General features: G+C 36.1%; 1 protein-coding gene across 1 annotated transcript in view; it reads right to left on the bottom strand.

The window, feature by feature from the left end:
- Nucleotides 1–4609: 4609 nt before the first annotated feature.
- LOC149410005 (mannan-binding lectin serine protease 1-like) overlaps nucleotides 4610–16281 on the bottom strand; it is a 37134-nt gene continuing 25462 nt past the window's right edge. The window contains exons 8-9 of the mRNA XM_089648929.1: nucleotides 16028–16187; nucleotides 4610–5187 (exon numbers count right to left, since the gene is read on the bottom strand). Of these exons, the coding sequence (XP_089505055.1) occupies nucleotides 4976–5187; nucleotides 16028–16187 (372 nt within the window). The 3' untranslated portion in view covers nucleotides 4610–4975. The remainder of the gene's footprint in view (nucleotides 5188–16027; nucleotides 16188–16281) is intronic.

Raw genomic sequence — 16281 nt, 5'->3', positions numbered from 1 at the left:
ATTTGCGGGTTGTCCTAAAACAAAGAACACTTTAAAATTTAATAAGCTGTCAGTAAAACCGATACAGATAAACATATATTCAGGTTAGTTTTAATATTATCCTGATGAAGGAAGAGTGCTTCCGAAACCGGTAGAGTACAATTAAAATTAAAGTAGTCTAAAACAAATTTATATCTTTTTTTGTAAATATATATTCATTGATCGTATTGACTCATTCACAGGATATAATAAAGCATCCTTGGTTTTGTTCTACGAATTAGTCGTGTCCAGGAGTTCCCATTTGAAGATTTGGAACCCACAATATAATCTATACATTTATGGTACATAATATATTGAAAACTTTAAACTTTATTTTGCATACCTTGTACTTGTGAAGTTTATTTTTATATTTATGTTTATGGCACATGTCGTGCCGTTTGTATTTAAATAAATAAATACAACAAATTTAAATAAATCTTTCCTTCAAATTCAACAACTCCGTTCAATGTGCATTTCGATAGTTGCAATAAAGGCAAATGGTAGCTGATTTATCAGTTCTAAAAAAAAATTTAAACAACAAAATTTTATTTTTATTTTTACTAGTTTCAATTGCAAAGTTTGTACATGATGTAGGTATAAAGTATAATTAGTATTAGTATTAAGTATAAATTCATGTTTTTTCCACTAAGGTTATCTGTTCTGAGGCGGCCTGTAATTTTTAAACTTTTGTATTTAGTTTCAAGTTGTCTTTACAATGTCTTCATAATGTTTGTAAGTTGACTATCACTTTGTTCTTTCAGATATGTTTTTACTTTTGTTGTAAATATATTCAATTCAGTTATTTTTTGTTTGATTTTGTAGAACATTGTATAATTTTGTCCCTAAATAATTTTAACAAAGTACGATTTTTTTTTGTCATACAGCACTATTCTACACACTTGATTTAAAAACAAACGCAGCAGCAAATTTAATAACTAACCGTGTTCTTCAAACCTTAAGTAATATTTATTAACATCGGCAAAGATTATTCTAAAATTACCAATCACACGAAATTCGGATGAAATCTTTAAGAGATTTAATTTGGGAGGCGGGTTTGGGTACCGCTGCCCCGGTAACCATTAATTGGATAACCAACACCTGTGCCATAAGTCACCCCAAGTGTCAAGCTACGTCTCGGTGTGTGCAGGATGCGTCTGCCCACCAGCTGCGTGGCGTGCCAGATCGGGAGAGGCTGGTTTGGGTACCGCAGCCCCGGTAACCATTAATTGGATAAACAACACCTCTGCCATAAGTCACCCCAAGTGTCAAGCTACGTCTCGGTGTGTGCAGGATGCGCCTGCCCACCAGCTGCGTGGCGTGCCAGATCGGGAGAGGCTGCTTTGAGGAGACCCTTTGACCTCTCCAACTGGTCTCTTTTGACCCATCGTCTTGCGTCGCAGCCGGAGGAATAGATCATTCGTCCGTCACTCCTGGACACACTTATCTCATAACTTCCTGTCCCTCCTTTCCTTAAAAAGACTCTGCACACTGCATCCCACAAAGATGAAATATGCTCTGAGGGAGATTATTTTCTTCAAGGCCTCCTGTTTAAGTCTAATGTAAAAAAAAATAGAATATGTGAAACTTTATGCCAAAAACATAATATCATACACCTTCAATCACAGATCTGACATTTTTACAATGTCCAAATTGCTCGTGATACTAAAACCGAAGGACATAACCTTTTGAGGAATGTAGTCCAACGCCATAAAAAACGATTAAAATTTACGGAAAAACAAAAAAAAATGACCTATGTGGTCTAGCAGTAAGACTCTCCGCTAGCAAGTAGAAGGTCGCGGGTTCAAATCCCGGTAAATTTGGATAGTGGAAGATACTCTCTGGTGTAAGACCACCATTCAGAATTGAAACGTGGCTTGAAATCGCTTAAGCCGTGTTTGGCGACAAAATCTGAATAGCCAGGTACTTCCCCATATCCTTCTCCTCGCCACTATCTACGCTACTCGCTCCAGACAGTCGGGACGGTATTCACAGAAAAAAATACTAAAACGAAGGCTGTCGGAAGAAAAACCACTCCCATGTTCCAAACGCAACTACTGATATTCTCAAAATTTGCACTCTTAAGCATTCAGAAAAGAAAGAATTCACAAGCCCTGAACAAAAGTATGCATGATTAAGAAACACTATCTGTGTGAAAATTATTTATAACACTATTTGTGATGTGATAAAAACAACGTTGGCAACAGCACAGATCCTTGTGGCACCCCGACTTGGTTTGGTGCGGAGAGGAAGAAGAGTCGCCAACTAAAGTTTGAATTGTTCTTCCCTTGAGAAAGTCTGTAATCCAACTATGTAGTCTTGGATAATCGTGATTACACCTTTTTTAAAAGCAAACGTTCATGTTGAAAAGTCGGAAAAACAAACGAAGGCTAAAAACCTTTTGTCATATTTTTTAAAGAAACTTTTCAGAAATATCTTCTGTTCTTTTTATGCTTTTTTGTTTTTCAAGTGGAACAATAGATTTCAGGATAAAAAAAAACAATGAAAATTATATACACGAAAGAGAACAAAAGTATATTAAATACAATTGTTGAGAAACGTAATCTTATTTTTTACAATTGAAAGTTTTTTTATTAAACTTTTGTGTAATTTGTTTCCAATCTTATAGTAACCGGTAATTAGTTAAACCATTTTACTTCAATGTATTATTTGTAAGGTGATTTGGCTATGGTGGTATTAAAACATGGAATAGCTTAAAGCCAAGAACATCTGGTCCATAACTGATCGAAAAGTGACAAGTATTGTTAAAACAATCTCTCTGGATTTGAAAAAAAGTTTTTTTTTATAAATAATATGTAGTGAATTTTATTACTAACCTTTGTGCAAAAATTGTATCCATTTTATGTATTCTATGTAAAAGCCCCATTGTTTGTATAAAAGAGTAAATAATTTAATCTTCCCACCTAATAAAAATTCGGGAATCCCTAAAGTAGGTATTTTTTCTTATTTAAACCCTTGAGGCCTAAGAAGGACACTAGACTACTAACTAGCCACAAACATCAGACTCTGAAGGACAGATCTGATCTTATTAAAACCCTTGAGGCCTAGGAAGGACACTAGACTACTAACTAGCTACAAACATCAGAGTCTGAAGGACAGATCGGATCTTAAAAAATATTTTTCTTGTTTTTTACAATGCGTAGATATGTGATTTGTTCGTCATTGGACTGATAAATAATTATTCTTCTCACTTTTTATGAAATAAATAGGCGAGATTTTTTCATTGATAGTTGAAAGTTAAAAAAGGTATTTATATTTTTTATTGTATTAAAGGCATAAAAAGCCAAGTGCTAGTTTTCTTACTAATCACCTATACAAAAAAATGAGTGTAGAATAGAGTTTTATAAATATATAATTTTTTTTTAATTATGGACGTTCCGAGTCAAATATCCTGGTAAGTTTTTTGTTATCATTTTCATTTTTGATATAAAAAATTTATTTTTTAGAAATATGAATGGTTATTTGAAATACAAACATTTCAAAGATAATTTCATTTGGTTTTTTAAAATTGTATTTCTTTTAACAACAACTTTGGATAACCCTAAATATTTAAAAAGCCAGGTTTTTAAATATTTTTAGCCATTAGTCCCAACAACGCATGGTGAATTTTCTTGGAAATTCGAAATGCTCCCGAGGTGTCTAGGTACATAAAATATGCTACATATTACTTATTTTTGATATTGGCGTTGAAAGAAATACTATTTTGGAAACAAGATAAAATTATATTTGAAAAATACATTTGCATTTGAAAAAAAAATCTTTCTAAAAAATATTTTTTTAATGTCAAACATAAAAAATTATCAGGACGTTTTGACTCGACATTTTTAAATAATTCTTTATTTATAAAACATATTCCTTATGTGTAAGTAATAAGTAATAACACTATCACTTCACTTTTTATACCGTTTGAACGATAAAAAATTAAATATTTTTTTTTATTTCAACTGTCAATAAAAAAATGCGAAATTCGTAATCATACACTTTGACAATTTTTGTGATGTGATGATGTATGAATATTTGATACAAACTGTGAAGAATAATTATTTATCTCACTATAGAAAAAATATAAAACTACTTTTATAATGTCTGGACGCCCCGATCAGATCTGTCCTTCAGAGGCCATAATGAAATATGATGTTTGTGGCTAGTAATGTCCTTCCGAGGCCTGTAGGGTTAAAAGCAAACTTTCGTGTCTCGTGACGTCACATGAGACACAATTGGCAGTTCTGCTGAGCAATTCATTAATTCAGTAATATTCCGAATTTTTCAAAAAATCTTAAAGGTTCTGTCCTCAGTATGCTCTAATTAAAGTGATACATTTCGCTGTGGGAGACGATTTCCTGAGGATTTCATCATTTATATGAAAATTCCAAGAATTCCTCAGGAATATTCCCATCACTACCCATAACACATTTCCATTGGTTTATCTATTGTATGCAGTAACAATGAGTTAACACTCTTCAACGAATATTCAAAAACCTGGAATATTCCCATCACTACCCATTACACATTTCCATTGGTTTATCTATATGCAATAATGACGAGTTAACACATTACAAAATGAAATGGGAGCTTCAAATAATTTGTTTATTATGTATAAAAAATAGCATTCATTTTTCGATCGATACATTAGTCAAAATAAAATATTACGTTTTATTATTTTCCATGCACTGCAGTGTACAATTAGTACTAGCATTGCTTTTTATGTTTTCTTATATAATATATAAATATATATATATATATATATATATATATATATAATAATATATATTATTTTTTTCCAGTGAAAATAATTCACATTGTTTTTGTGAGAATTCGATTGAATTTGTCAATTAGTTTGCTGCCTGAACAACAAGTAGATAAGAAAGATAAGTCAAACAGATCGAAAAATGTAAAAGAAAGAAAGAAACAAGCCCAAAAAGAAACAATCAGGTTTTGTCTAGGAGTGTAAACGCAGCTGTTTCCGGATCCAATCCCTGAGCTTGAAGATCTGGGTGTAGATAGTATAGGTGTCAGCCCTGCACGAGGTCTTTTCGTCGTTCAGAGGACCGTTGCTCACGACTCCGCGAAGGAACCATCGCGTCTGCTGCATCAGGTCCTTAGCCGAAACCACGAACCCCCCGCCGCTGTCTCCCATACAGAGCCCCGTACCTGAAATGATACAAGATGGTTTATGATTCTTACAGCTAAAAAGTCTCCATCAACTCAAGAAATCTTCCCAAAATACCTTCCATCGATGTGCTTTGTGTAACTCTAAGGACGGGTTGTTTCGGAGAATCTGAACAATTCATCAAATTTCAACGTTCATTTTCAAGTTCTGTGAAAGATTTTTTCAAGTTCTGTTTTTATTTCAGTTTTTTCAAGCAACTAGTCTACAATGATATAAAAACAGAACTTGAATAAGTCTTTCACAGAACCCGAAAATGAACGTTGAAATTTGACGAATTGTTCAAATTCTCCGAAACAACCCGTCCTAAGTCAACCAATTATTTATTCATATGAACTTAATGACTCAACCTTACCTCTGTCGAAGAAATTAATGAACTGGGCATCATTTTCGACTCTAAATTAAACTTTATATCTCACATAAACGCAATTTACAGTAAGGGAATGAACATGCTTGGATTCATTCATCAAAACTCCAGAGGCATCTTTAGTTCGAAGTCAAGTCGAATATAACTCCTCGATCTGGTCCCCCCATTATAAAATACATTCAGATTCAATAGAAAAAATTCCACACAAATTCTTAAGACACATTAATTTTAAACACGGTTGAGTGTATAAACTATGAGGTGGTTTTGCACAAAAACGGCGCTGTACAAGTCATCCAATTGTTATTATTTTATTATTACAATTAAAAAATTAAATTTATTAAAAGTTTCAGATCGAAGAATTATATCCAACTTAATATTTACTCGTATGTTCAAAATTGTAAATGTTAGTGTAGACAGCGTTGATTTAATTAACCTCATCCTGAATTTCATGTACCCATTAGAGCAGGGGTGCTCAAACGGTCGATCGCGATCGACCGGTCGATCGCGAGTGCTTTTTGAGTCGATCTCGAGAAAAAATTCCCATTTTTCATGCATTCTTTTTATTATTTATTTGTAGCTTGTAGCGGACTGAGTTACTGAACGGAATGTTCTGGAACAGCTGGCGAATTTCATATTCGCTGTGAGCTGAGAAAGTTCCACGTGCTGCGGAGCGCGGGTATGCACTGTCTCTGGACCTTTCCACTGAGTGCCGATATATATACTGCGCCGTGAGAGCTGAATAATGGGAGTCAATAGTCAGTCAGTCCAAGGTCCAAGTCAGTCCGAGTTTAAAAAACGAACAAACCTTGTTCACAAGACAAGCCAAACAATCAAAAGCTGCAACGATCGCGTCATATAAAATATCTCATATAGGTACTGGCGAAACACAAGAAACCGTTTGAAGATGTAATGGTGAAAAAAAGTTTGAAGATGGAATGGTTGTGAAGGAAGCATTTATTGAAGCGGGTGAAACTATATTTGGTAATTTTAAAAATAAAACAGAGATTATGTCTGCTATTAGAGAACTTCAGTTATCTAGTCCGACTATCACAAGGCGTGTTGAAGTCATGAGCCAGGACATGGCAGATAAACTAAAAAATTATATTATGGAATGTACATACTTTTCTTTATAGTTCAACGAATCCGCCGATTTGACAGACACTGCTCAGCTGTGTCTTTTCATTCGAATGGTATTCAATGACATGTCGGCTAAGGAAGAGTTTTTGACAATGATTCCCCTGAAAGGACAGACCCGTGGCGAAGATACATGTATATGACGTTTTCTTCAATTTTGTAACAAACTATAAACTAGTGTGAATTACCAATACTACCAATATATAAACTAGTGTGCATTACCAATACTACCAATATATAAACTGATATAAACTAGTGTGCATTACAACCGATGGAGCACCAGCAATGACTGGAAACAAAAATGGTTTTGTGGCATTGTGTCGAGCTAATGACGATTTCTTTTCGTTTTTCTCATTCCATTGCATTATTTATTAACAAGTTTTGTGTTCAAAAGTTCTAAACATGAAGAAGATTACGGACATAGCAATAAAAATTGTGAATTCCATCCGTGCCCGTAGCTTGCAACGACGGCTCTTCAAATTACAGTTAGAAGTGAATCTGCTGAACACACTGATTTAGTTCTTCATACGGACGTCAGGTGGTTTTTTTTTCTTTTTTTTTTCTTATTATTTCTGGCTTTCACCCTTCAAGGGTGTTCTTGGCCATCATTTAAAATTATTGAGAAATGAAAGGTGAATTTAAATATTAATTTTATTTAAATGGGCAAATTTCAAAATTATAATGAAAATTGGAGTCGAGTTCAGACTTAGAAGAGATGAGATGTTGAATGGAGGGGAGGCAATTTTAGATAAGGCTTGATAGAAGAGAGGATATTTGTTTAGAGAGGGACAACCAAAAAATATGTGATCTAAAGTTCCCACTTCTAGACCACAGAATGTACAATCTGGGGAGTCAAGGACGTGAATTTTAAAAAGATGGGAAGGAACGGAACAATGTCCGATTCTCATTCGAATGAGTGAAGAAATTTCTTTTTCGGAAAAATGAGGGAATTGCTGAAACCACGGTTTTGATGGAATAGTCCTTTGTATTGAGGCATAGCAGGCTCCCTTGGATTGACTAGCAATGTGCCAATACTCCGACCAAACATTGCGGGATCTATCTTTGATGATGGAAAAAATGTCAGATAGGGGAATGTGGTTTACGAGGGTAACAACAGGGTTGGACGCTCCTTGTTTTGCCAAGGCATCCGCAATATCATTACCCATGATACCAACATGTCCAGGAATCCAAATCAGAGTTACAGTTTTACCAGAGCTTTGAATGGAGGCTATCATCTCTCGAATAAGGCATACAAAGTGATCATCAGGATGAAGAAGAGGACTGGATTTAAGTTTTTGGAGGGAACTGAGCAGTGGCGGATTAACCCTAAGGCAAAGTAGGCACGTGCCTAGGGGCGCCAGTTACAAAGGGGCGCCGGCGGGCGCCCCTAGAATTAAAAAAAATATATATATAAACTTAATTTTGTAAGTAAGTATGCACCTGCTTACACAATATAAAAGATTATTTACTTCTGTAGAGATGCAGAGCTTCCAAAGCATACTCGCCTTCTTGATTATTCCTCCATGCCTCCATCGCATGATTTTTTAATAGAAGACCGCTCGCTCGTGGATTCGTTCGCGGGCGTTGCTACGTACTCGCAGCGGTATTTGTGTGAATTAATTAGTACATTGCGTTTTAGTTCATTACCCAAATAATGATTGAATTGAAGAAGAAACCTAGTGGTGCAGCTTATAAAAGGAAGGCTAAGGAAAAAGAAGAAAAAAATCAAAATATTATAAAGCATACGAAACATATTGAGACATTTTTTTCTAAATTAAAAAGTGATGATTAGGAATTTTCTAACGCAATTCACAGTGCGTCTTCTACCGAGTCTATTCAATGTGAAATTCCTACTAGTTCTAAACAACACGATTTGTCCTTGCTGCCTACTCCGTCAGCCGTAGAAGTTGTGAGGCAGTCGCAAAATAGACTGTTTATCGTGGGATGTGACCCAGTCAAGTGGGATATCAATAACGAAACACAAGAATACATTGCAATTAATGGATTTAATCAAAATCAAAATGCAGATTTTTCATTGAGTAAGAGAATATATGAAGATAAAATCTCACGTTTTTTAACAAAAACAATGTTTGAAAGAAAGTTGTTAAATAGAGAAAAACTTCCAAGGAAATGGCTTATTTATGTGTTTGTATAGGTATATGTTACTTCTTCATGCAAAAAAACTTCTGAACCGATTGTGATGAAACTTGGTATGTAAAAAAAACATAGCTGGCAGTGTTGCCAACGAGGGCAATATATCGCCATTTAGGCTACTCAGAACGAGAATCGGCGCTGAAAAAATCTAAAAGGCGACTGGTCGGGCTACTTCAGAGTCAAGTTAAAAACATAATTTTCACGTAAAAACATCAATTTTAAACAATTCTCTAGCCACCCCCCCCCCCATGAATTTTTTTTTTCGGGACAAATTTTATTTTCTTGAAATTCTCTAGCCACCCCCCCCCCCCTCCCACGAAATTTTTATTTTCACGTAAAACCCACCTAACTACAAATTCGGCTACTTTAGGTACTTGTTAAAATTTATAATATGTGGTCGCTAGAGGGGCGCCGATGAGGTGCTTGCCTAGGGCGCTCTCAACAGTTAATCCGCCTCTGGAACTGAGGGAGTCAGAGAGAACGAGGGAATGTTCAAAATTATTTTTTATTATATATTTGAGAGATTCTATTATTGCAATACACTCGGCTGAAAATATTGAAAATTGATTTGAAATTGAATGAAATATTCTGTCATTAGAATTATTGTGGTAAACGTTAATACCTATACCACAGTTAGGAGAATCGGGAGATTTGGATCCATCAGTAAATAGAAGAGAAAAGTTGGGCCATTTAGATGAAATAATGTCATTGAACATATTATTGACAGTTCGGGCCGGGAGATTGGAATGACTTTTAAAGATTCCGATCCCTTCTATTATTGTTGGGGATAGGGTGACGTGACTATATTTTAATTTGTATAAGAGAAGTAGATCATTTTGGATGATGTGAAGCTCTGAGAGAGACTTAAAATTTTTACAGATGTCAGGAAGAGGTTTAGTTGAAGCTCTGATTGTAGATGAATGGGTTGAGTCAATGAATAACGAGACGCTGGGGATAACCTGATGACATTTAGAATTTAAACATTTCAGAACAAATTTGTCAGCAAATAGTTGACGCCTTAAATAAAGAGGAGGATCAGAACATTCTACCTGAAGGGAATTGATGGGTGACGATTGCATCGCTCCAGTTATAATTCGCAAAGATTTAGATTGAATTTTGTCTAATTTATCAAGTACATTTTTTGAGGCAGTACTAAAAAGTGGGCAGGCATAGTCAAGATGGCTTCGAATAAGTGCGTTGTAAAGCAACTTAATGCAAGTAGGGTGAGCACCCCACCAAACGCCAGATAATGATCTGATGATATTTAAATTTTTTTCGCATTTAGTAACTAAATTATTAATATGGGACGACCATTTAAGTTTCCTATCAAATGTTACTCCCAAAAATTTTACTTCAGAAGCGTTGGGGATTGGAGAATTTTTAAATAAAATTTGAACGGGGGGGTTTTTATGGCGGTTTGAGAAGGTGACACACTGAGTCTTTTGGATTGAAAGTTCAAGACCATTTAACGTGAGCCATGTGCAAAGGGCATTCATGGCTTCGTTAAGATATTTGACGGCGAGAGGGATGATTTTGGATGATAAGAAGAAAGCTATGTCATCTGCGAACTCAATAACTTTTACTTGTGGGGGAATAGCGACATGCATATCATATGTGTATATATTATACAGTAAGGGGGACAATACATCGCCTTGTGGTAAACCCTTCCAAATAGACCTACTTTGAGGAAAAATATCTGGAAGTTCAATGAAAATTTTTCTATCTAGAAATAGATTAATAATAGATTGGACAAACATGGGGGGAAGGCCAAGGCCTAGAAGTTTTTTTTTCAAGATTGGGATGGAAACATTGTCAAAGGCGCCTTCTATATCTATAAAGACGGCAAGACAAACTTCCTGTTTAGAAATTGATAAATTAATATCAGTACTGATGATGGCAAGGTTATCTTGAGTGGATTTTTTTTTCCTAAATCCAAATTGAGATGGAGAGAGAAGCTGTTTACTCTCGACGAAAAATTCTAATCGGTTTTTAATTAATTTTTCATAAAGTTTACTGAGGGTGGATGAAAGAGCGATTGGCCTGTAGTTGGGTCCAGAATTTGGTGATTTGTTTGTTTTTAAAATAGGGATGATTATTTGACAACTCCAGTCATCAGGCATTATACCAGTCTGGAAGATTTTATTTAAGATGCTCAAGAAGTGGTTTAGAACATTATCATTACTATTTTTGATTATGCTGTAAGGTATACCATCTCTGCCTGGAGATGAGTCCTTGACTGTTGATAAACAATTTTTTAGCTCAATTAAGGTGAATGGAGAGTCTAGCCAATGATTAGACATAGGAGTATTATAGATGGGCGTTATTTCATCTAAGTTAGGTACAGAAGGGGGGGCAATTTTGTCCAAAAATTCATCGATCCATTTAGAATGAGACGCTCGAGGAGATGGTGAACTGGAGGAGGATCTAAATCTTCGGATCATAGACCAAACTTCCGAAATTGGAGTGTTCGGAGATACTGAACTGCAGAAGTTGTACCACCCGGATCTTTTTTTTGACCTCAATACCCTTTTGGCATTGGATTCAGCATTTTTGTATATAAGATAGTTCTCCATAGTCATATTGTAACGATAGGAAAGAGATTTAGCTTTCCGAATTCTTACTACTTTGGAACATTCCTCATCCCACCAGGGAGTTGGAGGGAGTTTTTTGAGAGATTTAGTTTTAGGGGGAGGATTTGATTTATTTATTGCAGTTATGAGCATTGATTTGAAGTTATTATAATCATCTTTGACGGAAAATATATCGGTGGCGGGTGAATTTAATAGGAACTTGTCCATATGAGAGTTAAATTCATCCCATTTGGTGTGTTTCGTTTTAATTTTTGTTGAAATATGAGACTTGTCTGATTGGAAAGAAGTTTGATAAGTAATGGTGATCGGGAAATGATCACTGGAGCAAGGGTCGGGGGACACCACCCACGAGGAGAGAGAAGCCAGACTAGTAGAACATATCGATAGATCCACTGCACTGGGGTTTGTACTGGGGCGTGAGATCCTAGTAGGAGATCCGTCATTCAAAAGGAAAAGGTTGGATTGATCTAGGAAATCCATCACACTTCGACCATCTCGGTCGGAGAAAGCAGAACCCCAGACGGGGGAATGGGCATTAAAATCGCCTAATATAAAGAAAGGAGGGCTTAGTTGACTTACAATTTGCAACCAAGTTTGTTTATTGAAGTGGGCTGTTGGGGGAAGATAGACTGAAATAAAGGATGTGTCCTTTATTTTAGCTGCAACCATTTGGAAGTCAGCATTGGGGGGTTTGATATTATTTATTGGGGAAAATGATATGGATTTTTTAATAAAAAGGGCAGCACCGCCACCCGAACCTTCCGGGCGGTCGTCGCGGAGACAGGAATACCCTCCCACATTAAAGTGGGTGGATGGAGTAAACCAAGTCTCCGAGATAGCAGCCAAAGAAATAAAGTTGGAATTTAATAGGTTAAGGAGATCAGATTTGTTAGAAATAGCACTTCGGCTATTCCACTGAAGTATTCTGACATCCTGAAGAGTCATTTTGAATAAATGATTTTAATGTGGAAATAATAGTAGCAGCGTTGGACGGTAGATTAGTTTGAGAAGAAATAAGCTCAATTAGAAGCATAATAAGAGTTTGGATAAATGAAGAATTGTCTTGGGAGAGTTTTTCAGAAAGTTTAAGAGAGTTCATTGAGGACGGATTATAATTATTTGCACACCCATTTGTGGCATTTGAAAGAGGTGAACCATTGGGATTTAAGAGCAGTGAGTTGTGTTGTTGCTGATCGTATCCAGGAGCCGGTTTAGAGATAGCGTTTTTGTATGTGAATTTAGTTGAACGAGAAGAAGTTGTTGTAGTGGAGGGAAGAGGGTTGGATGAGGAGTTGCTGGATAAAGCCTCAGCAAATGATTTTTTGACAGGCGGGAATAGTTTAGAAGCCTGCAGAAAAGACAAGTTCTGAGAGGCCATAGAAATTTTAATATTTTTTTGGCGAGATTGTTCTGGGCAAGATGTGTTGATAGCTGTATGTGAGCCTGAGCAGTTAAAACATTTAGGTGAGGAGGAAGAAGGACATTGGTCAGCTGCGTGGTTTTCTCCACATTTAAAACATCTGGGTTGAGATCTGCATGCAGCTTTGGTATGACCAAAACGGCAGCAATTGAAACATTGAGTGGTGGGATAAGTATACATTTCAACTGGTAATGAGTTGAAGAATAAATATATATGGGAGGGAAGAGATTGACCTTCAAAGGTGATAACGACAGATTGGGAGGGCTTCCAGGAAATTATACCCTCAGAGGAGTCCTTGTAATTTAGCCTCCTGGCTTTTATGGGATTGCCAATGTGTTGGGGGGTTGAAAGTGAAGACAGAATTTCTTCGATGGACAGATCGGTCGAGATACCTCTGACCAGGCCCATGCGAGTGACATTGAAAGTAGGGATATATGCCTTAAACTTTGAATTAGATGAAATGAAGATATTTTTGATGAAACTGTTGGCAGCTGACCCTGAGAGGAATTCGACGGAGATTCGGAAGCGACCCTCGGCTTTTACACCTCCAGGCTTGATTGAAAGATTCTTGCTATTTGATAGGAATTTTCCAAATTCCAGAGGGTGGATGGTTTTTCCTTGCTCAGTTTTTTGGGCGTATACTACGAATGGGCCACGGGAATGAGGAGAATAAAAGTTTGTTGGAGGAAGTTGAGAAAGTGCTGGTGGGGACTGTGAAGTCGAAGGCGAGTCAAGTTTTATTGGGGAAGAAGGAGTAAATTTCCTTTTTTTGGTAGAAGTCAAAATGACAGAATCACTGTCAGAAATTTCTACATTTTCCCCGTCTGGGGGGTCCGGAGAGGGATCTGGGGGCTTTGTAGGGGGTACAGGAGGGAAATCTTCCTCCATTATTCACAACAGTAAACAACTACAATAATAGTATGAAAAATGACAGAAGTAAAAAAGTTTATAAATATCTGGAAATCAGCAGCGAAAAGTGACTCCTGGAAGATCAGAAGGGAGAAGAAACCTCAAGGCACAACACACTACACTTTTTTTTTGGCCAGAAAACAAAATATAATGGTAAAAAATTAATTTTAGATAGAGCAAAACAAAACAACTGATGACAGCCAAATGTTATTGTTGCAATCTATGTGTGTTTGTTGTAATATTGACGTCAGGTGGTTGAGTCGCGGAAAATTCCTAGAAAGGTTTCAAGAATTATTGCCCGAAATAATAACTTTTCTGGACGAAAGAGGTGGTGACACTCAGATGCTGAAAAACGGAAAATGGCTGACTGATTTAGCTTTTTTGACAGATATTACAATGAATTTAAACACCATTGACTTGGAGCTTCAAGGTAAAGGAAGAACTATTATTGAGATGATTAGCGCAATAAACACATTCAAAAGTAAATTGCAACTTGTGATAGATCAACTGAAAAAAAAGGATCTGAAACATTTTCCGTCTTTGAAAGCAAGGATTCCTCAGTTGAATTTTGATATTTATGAGTGAGAATTATCAAATATTTTGGGTGAATTCGAAAGACGTTTTTATGATTTCACTAAATTGGCAAATATCGCATCTTTTATGAGTTACCCTTTTTCGTGTAAAAACATTGAGGAATCTGCTACTGAAATAGCAAGTCAGTTTAACATGGACTCATCTTCTGTTGAAAATGAGGTATTGCAGATAATATCAGATATACATCTCAAAGCCACAGCATCTGATACAAAATTTTGGTATTTTATATCTGAAGCGAATCTAAGGCAAATCGCCCTTCAGTTGACGGCAATGTTTGGGTCAACTTACTTGTGCGAGTCTGCATTTTCTGAAATTAAGATAATTAAGTCAAAATATCACAATCGACTAACTGACGAACATTATGTCATCGTGCTTGCGATTAACACTCGGTAATTACGTACCATCGTATGAAAAGTATGCTGAGGACATGCAGTGCCACGCTTCAACATCCAAAGTCATTATTTAGTTAAGTTTAGAAACTTAGTTTTTTGTAAGAACCAATAAACTTGCAATTTTGAATAAATATAAGTTTATTTTTATTTTTATAAGCAATAATTATTAGCCTGAAACACTCATCCACATTGAAAAATCTCCTGATAAAAGATACATGACATAATTATTGCTTATAAAAATAATTGTTACCCTTTATGCTATGCGTAAAAAATCTTGTCTTAAAACATTAGTTTGCCAAAATAATAATAATAAATATAAGTTTTTTCATTGACTTTTTAGTGCAGACCTCCACCTACCTTGACTAAAAAAATGCATATTGCGAACTAATTTCTGTCGTTCCTCCAAATTCTATGTGGATTCGTGGCCACTGGCCATACAATTATGCCTGCGCCACGATACACCCTACCTACATAGACGACAATCCTGTATCACACATACTTGCAGCCTCTCAGAGTCGATCGATCGGAATCCAATAATATTGAGGTAGATCGCCAGCAGTTCAAGTTTGAGCACCACTGCATTAGAGCTACCCGTTCTAAAACCCTGTTTAATTGTAACAATTCCAAGACCGATCATTTCAAACACTCGCTTGTACCTAGATTACATGAAGTTAGTAATAGATACGCAGATGTAGCGGATCTGTTTAACTGTACAGAAGCTAGGTATATTCTTCTAGTATTAATTCTATACTTTCTGTCGTCATTTTATGATCAAATGCCACAGTTAATTGTTATTCTCTGACATGAATTATGGTGAATGGTTTATTTACACCGTTGATATTCAATATATTAGTGATCAGCTAGAGCACGGTGGCTACATCGAAAGAAGCCAGAGTCAAGTTAGCATCTCATGAGCTGGGCGTACAGTACAGTGAATTGGGCCCCTCAGATAATGTAATAGTACAAAACTGCTGACCCTGTACAAATCGCAAGCGACTTGAATTTGACAGATCTCTCAATACTTGAAAAAAAGAACCCTCGACTCTCTAGAAACAGGCAGTCCGTTGATGGATTCCCCTACCTTAACAAACAGCGCAACTTATAGCACAGTCAGTAGGTGTGAATGCTGTCTTTGTTCTACCGGGTTTCTTCCATACTACAATATGGGTCTCTTTAAGACCCATATTCATTCCTTCCTCTCTTCAAAAATACCCTTCCGATCGATTGTGTGAAGTTAAACAAAAGTGAACTTTTTTTACTTACCATTCTTGTACCCAGCACACATCTTATCCGTAGTCAAGTATTTAGCAAATTTGTACTTGGCCAGTTCAATTCGGCACTGTTGGTAATTAATGACTGGGATAGTCAGGGTCTTTAGTTCAGACGATGGTTCACCAGTTTCTGTTCTACCCCATCCTGCCACCTGAAAATAGAGAATTCAAAAATATTGTCATTGGAGACTCTTATTCGCTTCCAATATGTACATATATGAAAATACATGGTTTCATAGTAAGGAT

Source organism: Hesperophylax consimilis, chromosome 28, assembly GCF_061612785.1.
Source record: "Hesperophylax consimilis isolate HC1 chromosome 28, BYU_Hcon_1.0, whole genome shotgun sequence".
Classification (NCBI taxonomy): Eukaryota; Metazoa; Arthropoda; class Insecta; order Trichoptera; family Limnephilidae; genus Hesperophylax; species Hesperophylax consimilis.
This window is presented reverse-complemented; position numbering and strand designations above follow the sequence as displayed.